At 38.4% G+C, this 12,261-nt stretch overlaps 1 protein-coding gene across 9 annotated transcripts in view; it reads right to left on the bottom strand.

The window, feature by feature from the left end:
- LOC147176876 (protein mono-ADP-ribosyltransferase PARP6) overlaps positions 1–12,261 on the bottom strand; it is a 28,803-nt gene that overhangs the window by 15,719 nt on the left and 823 nt on the right. The window contains exons 2-12 of one of the 9 annotated variants that reach the window (XM_086071032.1): positions 11,451–11,545; positions 11,051–11,147; positions 7,726–7,784; positions 5,586–5,674; positions 5,187–5,264; positions 2,571–2,665; positions 2,293–2,353; positions 2,014–2,104; positions 1,779–1,845; positions 1,037–1,186; positions 222–372 (exon numbers count right to left, since the gene is read on the bottom strand). In XM_086071032.1, the coding sequence (XP_085927158.1) occupies positions 222–372; positions 1,037–1,186; positions 1,779–1,845; positions 2,014–2,104; positions 2,293–2,353; positions 2,571–2,665; positions 5,187–5,264; positions 5,586–5,588 (696 nt within the window). In that variant the 5' untranslated portion in view covers positions 5,589–5,674; positions 7,726–7,784; positions 11,051–11,147; positions 11,451–11,545. Of the gene's footprint in view, positions 1–221; positions 373–1,036; positions 1,187–1,778; positions 1,846–2,013; positions 2,105–2,292; positions 2,354–2,570; positions 2,666–5,186; positions 5,265–5,585; positions 5,675–7,725; positions 7,969–10,290; positions 10,462–11,050; positions 11,148–11,450; positions 11,591–12,261 lie in introns of those variants that run through there. The other 8 variants (XM_086071031.1, XM_086071030.1, XM_086071034.1 and 5 more) reach the window with 8 other exon arrangements.

The following is a 12,261-nucleotide window of genomic DNA, read 5'->3' on the forward strand; positions in this document are numbered from 1 at the left end:
TGCAGAAATGCATGAATAAAATATTTAGTTTAGTTAAAAATTATAATAATAATAATAATAAAATAAATGCCCCTGACCATTATAGGGAGGAAATGCGGTATGCACTATGCAAACAAAAGTATTCAGGCACGGTAAAAGAAAAGAAAATTGCGTCTCCAAAGACATTTGTCCATATAAGAAAGGGAAGAATGCCATATTTTGTGTGTGTGTGACACACTAACCTGGCTGTTTGGCGGATAGCTGAAGAGCTCCCCTTTCGGGTTCTTCATGGTACATGAGATGGATCGATTCATGAGGCGGGTCACGCGGAGTTCAGGCACGCTCAGCTTCCCTTTCAGGACCGTGTCTTGAATCAAGGGGAAGCTTGGAGACCTTGATCACAAGAGCAAACACATCCTTTGTAGCAATTCCTGTTTACTTTGTATGAGACAATGCTGTTTTTGTCATTGCAAGGTCTGTAGCAGTGTCTGCTCATGTTTAATTGTTCCATACAAACAAAACACATCATTCATAATAACTGTTCACATGTGGCAGTAATAAATAATGCATCTTTGGGCGTCACGAAGAGTGCTAGAAAAAGTGCCATTCATTGTTAATAATTCTGTATTGTTTTATAAAAAAAATAATGCAACAACAAAACAAAAACCTAATAGTAAACTTCTATAACTACTGTATCATTAAAAATTATTTTTCTTTTAATGGTTACACTTATTGATACAGTATGTTGCGGCTTCAAAATTTTAAAAATGTTTTTTAACAGTTGAACATGCAGTGGGTCATGACCTGTGAGTGCTAAAGAAGCAAACATAACAGTTTGACATACACACAGATGATATTTCCTATGGGAATTTTTTTTTTAGGGAAATTCGGATTTCAGGAACTACGTTTGACCTTGAACCTTCCACAGCAGTTCATGCATTATATTACTGGACTGTAAACACGGGAAATTGACTTTTATCATGAGTTGAATACATTAGAATATTGATCAACAGTCTAACATGCGGAATATCTTGCAATAAAGAAAGGAGAAATTTACTTGGGGATTGGAGAGAAGATGCTGAGCCCGGCGCGGAACTTTTTGATGGTTCCGCCCGCTTTGAACCAGCTGTGCCTCTTCTCCTGCTGGGCCTTGAGGAACTCATTACTGAGATGCTTCCACTGCTGGGACGTGAATGTGCTCAGGATCCTGTCAATTATAATGAGAGACAGGTGAGGGTGTCAAGCAGGAAAAGGTTAGTACGACATGAGATTTATTGACAGGAAAGACAAATACTATCCATGATTACATTTCAGTTTCAGCGTAGTTCAGTAGTTTCATTTGTGAAACTGCATGTGGAAACACTATACTAATGCGTAGTAGTATTTATTTTTTAACATAAAAAATAGACTGATCTGTGATGCAGAAAGTAAAATTGTGAAAACACAGTTGTATTAAGATGAAGTGTATGTGCTTTATTTGCCGATTTCAGCGGGCAACTGCCTGCGCGATTTTGGGCCTGTTGGTGAACATATTTTAAATACCGGTACATTTCTAACGCCTTTTTCTGTAAAAGAACGGAAATATTGTGTATGTCACAGATCACAGTCTATTTTTGAAAATTTCATAACATTTTAAAAAATATATAGGAACAATCTGTAAAATTGAATAAAATATACATTTTTAAAAAACTCTTATTTTAGGTTGCTTTTCTTTTTCTTTTCTTTTTTACAGTGCATGTCATCACTACAAAGCAAAGCATTTACAAAAATACAGTATACATGTACATGGCAAAACTCACTTTTTGAGTTGCAAGCCGAGGCTGAATCCTTCTTTATTGGAAGGCTGGAACACATCGACCGATGGCTCTGCAGACAGATGACTGACATGATTACACAGGGCAGTCGCGCCAAACGCTTCTCCTGAGCCTCCTCTGCCTCCTCGCGCTGCACGCGTGCTACTCACCTCCCACGCTCAGCGCGTGGCACAAATTTCTAAAAAGCGTCATCAACATCAACAACGACATCTCTACTCACCGGGCCCATCGAGGTACTGAGAAAGAGAAAATCGGAGTCTCAGAATAATGGGCTCTGTTCTGATTACTTTCCAAGCTGTTGCAACCTCCTCCTGAGTCAGACACATATACACACACACACATACACGTGCACACATACACAACGTTAGCCTGCTAATTAGGGCAGTTTCTCTTCACATGAATAAACTGGGACTGTGAGCTGCATTATGCATTTTGTTGGCGAGATGTGCACGAGAAGAATAACAGCGGTGCTGCAAAATGTATTTGAATGCTGACTCACATCAAGGAAGCCAATGTTAATGTGAAGATCGATGTCGACGTCGTCAATGATGCCATACTCCCTGATCAAAGACACAAGTGATAGGTGTTTATTCAGACTGATTTTTACCTCTGCCAGGCTCCAAAACATGAGTATGAGGTATTGTTTTGATTTAAATATTTTGGCTTGTTCTTGTTTGTTCAGGATTACACAAAAGCTGCACAAGCAATTTTCATGGCGCTGACATGGGATCATTCCGAGTGGTTCAGGTCTGTGCGTGCGCGCTTGCGTGCGTGTACCTGACGGAGACAGCACTGTCGGTGTAGATGTCTTTTACTGCCTCAATGTCTGCATCGAGTTGAGGATGGCGGTAGAGGTCAGCGGCGCAACTCCCCTGTCACAAACATTGATTTGCCGTCAACCATGCAGCACATATTAGACATGGGAGAAACATGTATTATTACATCCATATTTAGACAAAAAAATCAAAATGGCAATACAGTACAACGCAAAAGCTATGCAAAAGATCTACACAAAACCTTACTTTAGTTTTGATGACAACATTATTCATGCATCTGACAACCAGCAGAAGTGTATAAATAAGGAATACAAAATTGATAACTGTTGAGATGTTATCCTGTTCTAATTAAACTGCCATTATAGCCACCATTGTTTTTGCAAAGTTGGCATTTTGCATTTTTGTCTACGACTATCTCTATAATCGAACCCACACTGTCTGCACCGAAACCAGGCAAGTAAATCACTATATCATTAGTGACTAGCTACATTATAATTTTTTTGAAGAGGGGCCAAATCGATGCGTGAAACGACATTGCCGGATTCGGGGCAGTCCACTTCCTAGCAAGTTCACACTCTAAAAACAGTTGGGTCAAAAATTACCCATGTATGGTTAAAAAATGGACCAATCCTCTACTTGGGTCTTTTTTTTTTGTAAAACAAAATAACAAAAATATTGGTCAGATCCTTTTACTTAGGTCAAAAATTGTGTCATTTCATATAAAACAACCCAAAAAGTTGGGTCAAATTGACCCATAAAGTGGATCAGTCCATTTTTTATCCATAATTGGGTTACTTTTGACCAAACTGTTTTTAGAGTATAAAATTATGAAAATATTTTTAAGTGGTATATTTATCATCTTCCGCATCAATGCAGTTCTGCTGGCCGGCTCAAAAATATCCCGGATTTATTGAGAGCCTGACAGTTGTCCACATCACTCGCCATCGAGACGTTAAGTTAGACTCTTGATCGCCTCAGCTTGCGAAGACATTTCATGCTTATCTTTTCCCCTCTACTTTCATGTTCTACAGCAGCATAGAGACAAGCTCCGAGCCCTCTAACTGGATTTTCATTTCAATTACAGGTCTCGGACGATAACGCAGATTGGGATCGTTAAGTTACACTGAAATATGGAATCGCTGCGGAATGGGATAATACTTTAAAAGGTGTCTAATCGCGACAGGTGAACAGCTGAGCAAAGGAAATGATAAAAACAAAAAAACTAACAAAAAAACACTTGACTTGTTGAAATTGCAGAGTTGGAGAAAATACACAAAAGAGTAAAATAATCATAATAATAATGGCACATCTAACATACCATACACTTGTCTAAAATCTGATTGAAATGACAGTTTTGTTTTGTTTTTTTCTGTCTCATGCAAATGACCACTGCTCACTCTGCCCCCCTACTCTGCAAGAACAATGCCAAGTGTGCTTTAATCATCCTCATCCATTATCTATTGTATTTGTTAGTACTTTTATTTTTTATCCTAATGTTAGAATCATATTAGATTTATCCATGCAAAGGTTTTTTGTATTAATAAACTTTATTTGTAATTTTGAGTCAGCCAAGGCCCCGGTACACACATAAAAAAACATTGTAGCTTTTTTGTATCAAGAAACTTTTATATAAAAGTCGGCTACGGCAGGGTACAAACATAAAAACTATCGGACCATTTTTGTCCTGATTTTGCCCAACCTTTTGGACAACAAACAGCAGAATATGTTACATCCTGTGGTGTGTTAAGAGCGAATTCAGGTTTGAGACGGGTTGGGCCGACCAACTGAAATGACCACAAATAGTCTCATATTAATATATTAAAATGTCACAAATCTTAATGTACTTTATGTCATTCACATTAAGATGGGCCAAGAACTGAACAATGGCAAACCAAGAAGCAACCTGAAGCTTGTGCTGTTGCCAGACACGAAGAGAACAAACAGAAAGTGATTGTGTTAAGCTTTTGTATAACATGTCTCACCACAAAATATATACTTTAAACCCAAACTGTACGTTTTCCAATTCAATTTGGGCCAGACGATCAACTAGCACGACGAGAAAGAGATCCGGAGGCGTTTGCTTTATGTTCAGTGTGTGAGAAGAGACGAGTTTTAGCAGGAAAACTCAGGGCTTGTTCACCGTGCCAACGCCTTGTACCTCGTGTGTGTTGTTTTTACCACACAAACGTCATCTACTGTCTCATAGAAGAGGAAGTGTGTGATGTGCTGTATCAGTCACCTCGAGTACACCACACACTATAAGAGAAGTGACTCTTTTTTTCCCTCATCGCGTGTACAGTAGTCACTCAGATTTTTTTTAAATCGGTGTTGAGGAGTGTAATTTACCCCAATGACAAAAACGTTTTCTTCTAACTGCTTTAAAGGAGACTGGCGGGAAACTGTACTTTATGATCCGACTAGTCATATAAAGCTCGTCTAATCACTTTCCTTTTTTTTTTTTTTTTTACTGCTTACACCTTCACAAACTTTTTCTAATGACTCTATCCCACATGGATTTATGCAACAAACTCCTTTACAAAACTATCCATCTGGCGTGACAAGGTTAATTATGTCCCAACGCCAACAGCAGCAAACGACTGATCTTGCGCCTCCGTACCTGGATACCGTACAGGAACTGCTCCGGCTCGTTCTCCCCGTCGGATTCCTCGTCGGTCCAACACTGGCCTTTGATGTCCTGTGGGCATCATAAAGGAAGCATTGGTGTGAATAGAAACTGCAACCATTTCCTACTGCGTCTTTCATCAAATGTCACGCTATTTATCTGTTTAAGGGCTTTGAATATAGCTTTATATAGCCAAACCCAGTAAACAGAGATTGCACTTTACAAAGTGATTAAAAATAACCAGCCTTTTGATTTTTTTTTAATCTAAGCAAATTCCCCTGAGGTCCAATTGAATAAATAGCCTTTATTTGATGTACTCATAAGTTGGCTCGCAGAATAAGTGCATTTAGCTAAAGCGGGTAATGCTATCAAATAGGGCGCTAACTAGCTTACCATCAGTTCGGCTGTTCTCAGGGTTCAATCAGACAGCTTTAGGCCTCGTGCCAACCATCGCAGCTGGGAAGGAAGGAAGTCTTGCACACCTTGGTACGACAGACAGACCCATAAAAAGCTGGCCGTGGGCAAACAAAGAGGCCACCTCGCACGATTACACACTTTTGTCGGCGAACTCTCCTTTAAACCGTCTGCACTCCACCTTCCTGCTGTCTCCTAGCAACAGCCATCTCTGCCTCCTTTTCAGAGTGGCATTAATCACTGTGGAGAGTGTGTGCGTGGGAGAATGGTGCTGGATGTTCAACACTCGGCTTGTCTTTGTGTTACGTCGTGTCTTTTCCGCAGGAAGAAAAAAAAAACATCTTTTCACGTTGGCTCACCTCGTAAAAATAGTAGTTCTGCTTATGTCAGCGCATTGGTAAAATTGACATTTCCAGATTTGCTGGCATAGAGAAGTGGATTTTTTTTAAAGTGACATTTAGGTATATATGTATAATTAGCGATCCAGTGGTTGCTAAGGATTTGGTAGATTGCGTGCAATTGATTGTTGATGAATCATGTCATGAAGCAGTCTGTGGCTGCAACTAGCAGAGGTCATTGTTGATTCACTCACATTACTCGGAGTTGAGAATATTCAGAGAAATATTCCCCCCTTCATACATTTGATCTTTTTTTTTTTTTCTTTTTTTTTTAATAACAACTAAATATCCAATGGTCGTTAATCTTTAGTTAAGCATACTTCAGGAGGCATCAGTTCACCAAAGAACAAACAGCAATTAACAACAAAGGAATGTTTTGCTTTTGCTTTGGCTTTTTTGCAACGCTTACAGAAGCCTCAATGGACGAATGTAAGAGAAGACAACGAATATACACTGGGAGTTATGTGCAGTTTTGATGCCATGTCAGATGATATTACAGTAGTGAAAATGACAAACGTTAGCTGCTAGCTTTTATTTTGCAAGTCACCGATGTGGTAGGTAGGCTCTGTGCTCTCACTTGTTGGTGTTTTTTTCTTTATTTATTTTTTTATTATTGTTAATATAAATTTTACACTATATCGGTTAACTTTATTATATTTGTCTCACAACCATTAAGAAAAAAAAATGCTTGTGAGGTACCGTAACTTTTGTTACACCTTCCTCATTTTCCATTGACATTACAAACTATTTTGAGATTTATAGATTGTTTTAACAGCCAAAATAACTTATTTGTACACTTTGTATGACAAATAAGAATGTCAATAAGTTACAGTGGTTGCTCGTTTTTTCAACAGAGTATAACTAACCTAAACTTGAGCAGTAGGTAAATCAAAAATCACAGTACTGTAAATATTTGTATGAAACACACTATAGCCATAAATGACAAAACAGTCAGTACAGCGGTAACTGAAAAGTGCCTTATCGTGCTGTGTGAATACATTCTCACACCTCTGCACAAACTATTTATTTCATTGTGCACCATATGTTAACTCGAAACGTTGCATGTCGATACCGATGTAAACTGAGGCCCCCAAAATATTTCTATAAAGGTGACAGTTTGCCCTCAAAACTAATTATTATTATATTACCCTCCATTGTTACTGGCATCTAAACAAATCCTCTGTCGGTGTTGTGACAGGTTCCGCTGTAACTACAAAGCTGGCATGTATGACAAAAGAAAACAGCGTCCCAGCATATATTGCTTTGGTGAGTTCAACAATGAATGTTGTCTTATCAAATTCTGTGCACAGCTATGATGCAAAAGACCATTTACATAATTAACAAACCAAAACATGAAGCACTTTAGCAGCACAACAGGGCATTACGCTGGACGATGCTGATCCAAAATCCAAATAGAGACGTCAATACAGACTCCTCATGCTGTCTTTGTGTGCCGCGTCGCTTTAAAGACCTTCCTCATAGCAGAATTCTACCTTGTCATGTCCTGAATATGAAAATATCCTTTTTAGTCTCTCAGATGCACACAGCATCCTGATGTGCAACACCCCCCCCATCACCATCACCATCACTGGCTTTGTGGAGCCACATACCAACAGAGCACCATCGTCCTCATTTCTCCTCATGATGATTATTTAGCACAAAACGCAGCCAAGCGCTTTACCCCCCTCCCCCCACCCCCAACCTCTTCCATCCATATTTACCTTCACAGAGGATGGCGACGCAGGATGCTGTCCTCGCCTCAGCCTCTTAAACCTGGCGCCTGCAAACACAGACGACAGTAAGCTCATCGAAAATAACTCGGCGATTTGAGCCAGTGTGGTTGTCAACTGCAGCTCTCACCGCTCCGACCGCCGTCTAGTGTATTTTGCCTGACAACACTAACGGGTTTGGAGCATGCTCAGTGAGAGCAGACAGCCAAGTCATGTGACCCGCAGCTGACTGCACTGCTGCTGCTGCTGGGGTGGGAGGATGATAAAAAAAAAAAGGAAAGATGGAGAGGAGAGGCTTGTGCGCATGTCATTAGTCATTGTCCGCTGATGAGTAATCATGTTGATGCTGTTGAGTGCATTCATGTAATCAACAAACAGTACTGTATAAGCTTTGCACACACTCAATATTATAAGATGGAAAGTCTGCATTGGAGTGCCAATAGATTGTGTTGTTTACCTTTTTCCCTTATGCATATTTGAGATTTAATACAAAGCAAGTGGTATAGAAAATGGATAGATGGAGATCACCTTTCTATATTGCTAATATCGCTGGTGTCAGGCCGGCAACCAACAACTCCAATTTCGAATTGGTCAATTGAATATTTTTTCATAAATATACTAGGTCAGCCCCACGTTGGTCTGTTACATTTACAAATGATTGACCAATCAAAAGTGGGGGAAATGGCTTGCTCTCTCTAATCCTAATCCCCCCTAAAAGTGATGGTTTTGGTGATTATATTATTTCATAAAGTAGTGATAGATAAGCCATTGTAATACATATTTCTTATAACCCCTCCATCCATCCATTTTCTTAACTGCTTAGTCCTCACAAGGGTCGCGGGGGCGCTGGAGCCTATCCCAGCTGGCTTTGGGCAGTAGGCGGGGTACACCCTGCACTGGTTGCCAGCCAATCGCAGGGCACAATATTTTTCTTAGAACATAGAGCAATAAAAAAATGGATACAGTATTAGAAATAAGTAAATCTGCAAAATTTTTATTGCTCTATTTTTTTCTTCTTATAATATAGAGCAATAAACAAATGCAGTTTTACTTACTTATTTCCCTACATTGTGTTGCATATTTAGTACAAATGATACATATATTGCTGCTTCATTTGATTTCTGATAGAAATGTGATGATCCATACAGAGCAGGGACACAATAAATTGGTTTTCACTTATTTTGTTTCCAATACACTTTCATATTTAATACAAATCAAGTGACATAGCTGCCCCTGTTTTAGTATATCTTTCTAATATGGTACGCATTTCTTATTTTATTATAAAATATTGATACAGTGGCTGCATCAATATTTTATTATAAAATATTGATACAGATGCTGCTGTTTTACTTTCCTTTTACTAATACTGTATCCACTTTATATTTTAACGATCTGTAAAGTGGAAAAAAATGTATTGTAAATATGACACGCAAAAATTAAATAAAAAAGGCCCTTTTATTATGAAATATTGATACAGTGGCTGCATCAATATTTTATTATAAAATATTGATACAGATGCTGCTGTTTTACTTTCCTTTTACTAATACTGTATCCACTTTATATTTTAACGATCTGTAAAGTGGAAAAAAAAATTATTGTAAATATGACACGCAAAAATTAAATAAAAAAGGCGCTTGGGGGTGTGGGCGGGGCTGAACGTTTAGGTCACTCAAATATGTACGTACAGCAGACGATGCTCTCAAATGTCTGCAGTGTGAGCCACAGGCTGAAAAACGTGCTGCCAACTGAGAGAGTAGTAGTCTAAACACATTAGCACAAACTGATGTGAGATCTCACTTGGGCAGACAAATATGCGCACCGGCACTACCCGTAATGTTAAATGAACAAAAGTCATTAAACTCACCTTTTGGCATCCACACACAATAATACATGTTATGTAATAGCTAAAAGTATAATTCACGGGCTATTATTAGCTGCCTCGAAAGGGAAGGGAAAACAATTTCACTTCCACTCTGATCGTTGCCTTGCTCAGAGTGCATTCAAGGGCCACCAACAAAAAGGGACATATCAAACTGTTATGAAAAAACATCAATAAAGTATATAAATGAGTGGTGCAGGGTGACGACATGCTCATCTCCGCCGTTATTTAGTGTTAGCATACGACACAATTGTGATAGAAACTGAAAAAACAACAACAACAAGAGACTGGCTTTGAGCACAGCGCAAACACCAGCTCAGATTCAAAGAAAACTGAATAAATGAAGAGTTTATTCGAGCACACGTACTCGCACGCTCACCATGCATGAGCTTAACAGAGGCAAGTATGCTTTAGGCCGGAGGGTGGCAGTTACAAGTAAAAAAGTGACCAATTCCACAAAGCACCTTTAATGCAGATGATGCTCTATTTTGAGTCACCAAGCAATTATCTTCAGTCATACAGAGGATGTCAAAGTTCAGGTACCAAGCACTTCAATTTACAGTTTAGATTGAAAAACATTTGAAGGTAGGGGAAGGGTAATGGACCCAAATCACGTAATGTTCCGTAAAACAAAGAACGTTTTGATCCGTTATTCACAGATAGCCGGGAAAACTCACACTTTGTTGTCATTGCAGTAGAATCCCAAAGAGCCACGGGAACGGGAAAATATGCATAGGAAGACTGTGGCCAGGGTCAGAAGACTTCCTCCATACAAAAATGCCACTGATACAGTAACATTGAGAAAATGTTCATCAATAATCAGGGATGCACTGCCACTGTGGATATATTGGAGACAATAGTGATAAGGCTTTTGGGATAATCTGTCTTTACCCTAGTTAACTCATAGTGTCTATTGGAGACTGACCCAAAGACTGAAGCGATTAAGCTTGTCAACTGTCTACTCTGTTTGAAGGAGAAAGTGAAACCTCTCAAATGATGTAGTGGATTTTAGTGTAGTAATACCGATTGCACAATACAGTATAATATACTGTATATGGAGGGTAAACAACATGCCATCATTGTCATGCATTCCATTTCATTTCATTTAACAATTATGGTACTTTTATTTGCAAATAAATAAGATTAGAGGAAAAAAATATTCGTATTAATAAATAAAATACTATGATTTTTAAAAACATTATTTTTTTAAACAGGACGTCCTTTTCTGTTAACCTTTTTAACAGATCTATTTTTTTCTTTTTATTTCAGTCATACTTTAGAATGCTACAAAAGCATTTTATCTTTGTAAAATCGTACATTAGGGTATCAATTTCCTCAAAAACTGTAGTGGTATGATCATTTCCTAATCCCCATCTGCCCTTAAATGCTAGGCCTCAAATAGAGGCCTGATTGAAGTGCCAGTAGAGCAGTAATCACCTTTCAACCTTTACGATGAACCCCTAAAACGGGGCCACGCAGCGAAACAGGACCACGCCCATGGACCACCACCGCTTCCACTGCAGAGGGCTCCTCCCTCCGAGGAAACACCGAGGGGGAAAAAACATTTAAAATGTAATAACATTTTACTAAAACAGAATATGTAAAAAAATATATTTAAAAAATGGTGAAACTACAACTATTAAACATAACCATCCTAAAGTATGAATGCTAAAATGATCAAATCAAACCTCGGAATATAAATGCGAATAAGACACAATACAGTATAAAAGAACAGACGCAAAATAGACGTTAAGATGTATAAAAGTCGATTGAAAACAAAAAATCGATATTTTCATTAGTTTTTTTCTTTTTTTAAGACAATAAGGATTGTATTTACCTCTTTTTTTTTTTACGTTTGAGGCCGCCTTTCTCAGAAGCTGACAGCTGTGACGTGTCCTCTTCTATCTGATGATGTTCCTGGATGCAGCCGGCCTGTTAGTTAAAAGGTAGGTCTTGAGCCTGTTTGGTGGAGTCTGTCTGTCCACATAGAAATTTTAAATAAGTATGTATACCTGTAATCCCATTACATTCTCCCCCTGTATATAACAGAATACAGTTGTGTTTTTCAGGAATAGGATGTTAAAAAAAAAGATTTAACTTTGCTAACCCTTCAACTCAAATGACTTGATGAGTGGTCAAACTCTCCAGAGACCCAAATATTTTTACACAAATGTTATGTAAATTACATTATATTAACATGTCTCATTTAAATGTACATTGTATACAATTTAAAAATATATAGCTATATGTGTGTTTGTAAAATAAAATTCATTCATTCATTCAATTTGTTTAAAAAAAAGAAAAAGCAGAGGAAAGAAACACTTGCTTACGTTGTGACCGATGGGCGCCATAGTGCAAGCCTATTTTTCGACCGCTAGATGGCGACATTGCCTCAATTTAGCTATCAAATCACACAGTCTACTTATGTAATCTTCTCCAGACATGTTACATTTAAATCAACATGAGTTAATTGTGTAAAACATCGTCGTTTTTGTTGTTGTTGCTTGTCTCCCACACAAAGTACTGAAATTAAAGGAAGTAATACTGCAGATTTGGAGGAAACTTGCTACGACTTGCCATCATGCGTCACATGTTGAGGCCGACGCGCTGCTGAGTGTTGAGGAATTCTCGCGTTCTGATTGGTTCAA

This window comes from Leptonotus elevatus, chromosome 3 (genome assembly GCF_054856555.1).
Source record: "Leptonotus elevatus isolate MCC_2025b chromosome 3, RoL_Lele_1.0, whole genome shotgun sequence".
Lineage (NCBI taxonomy): Eukaryota > Metazoa > Chordata > Actinopteri > Syngnathiformes > Syngnathidae > Leptonotus > Leptonotus elevatus.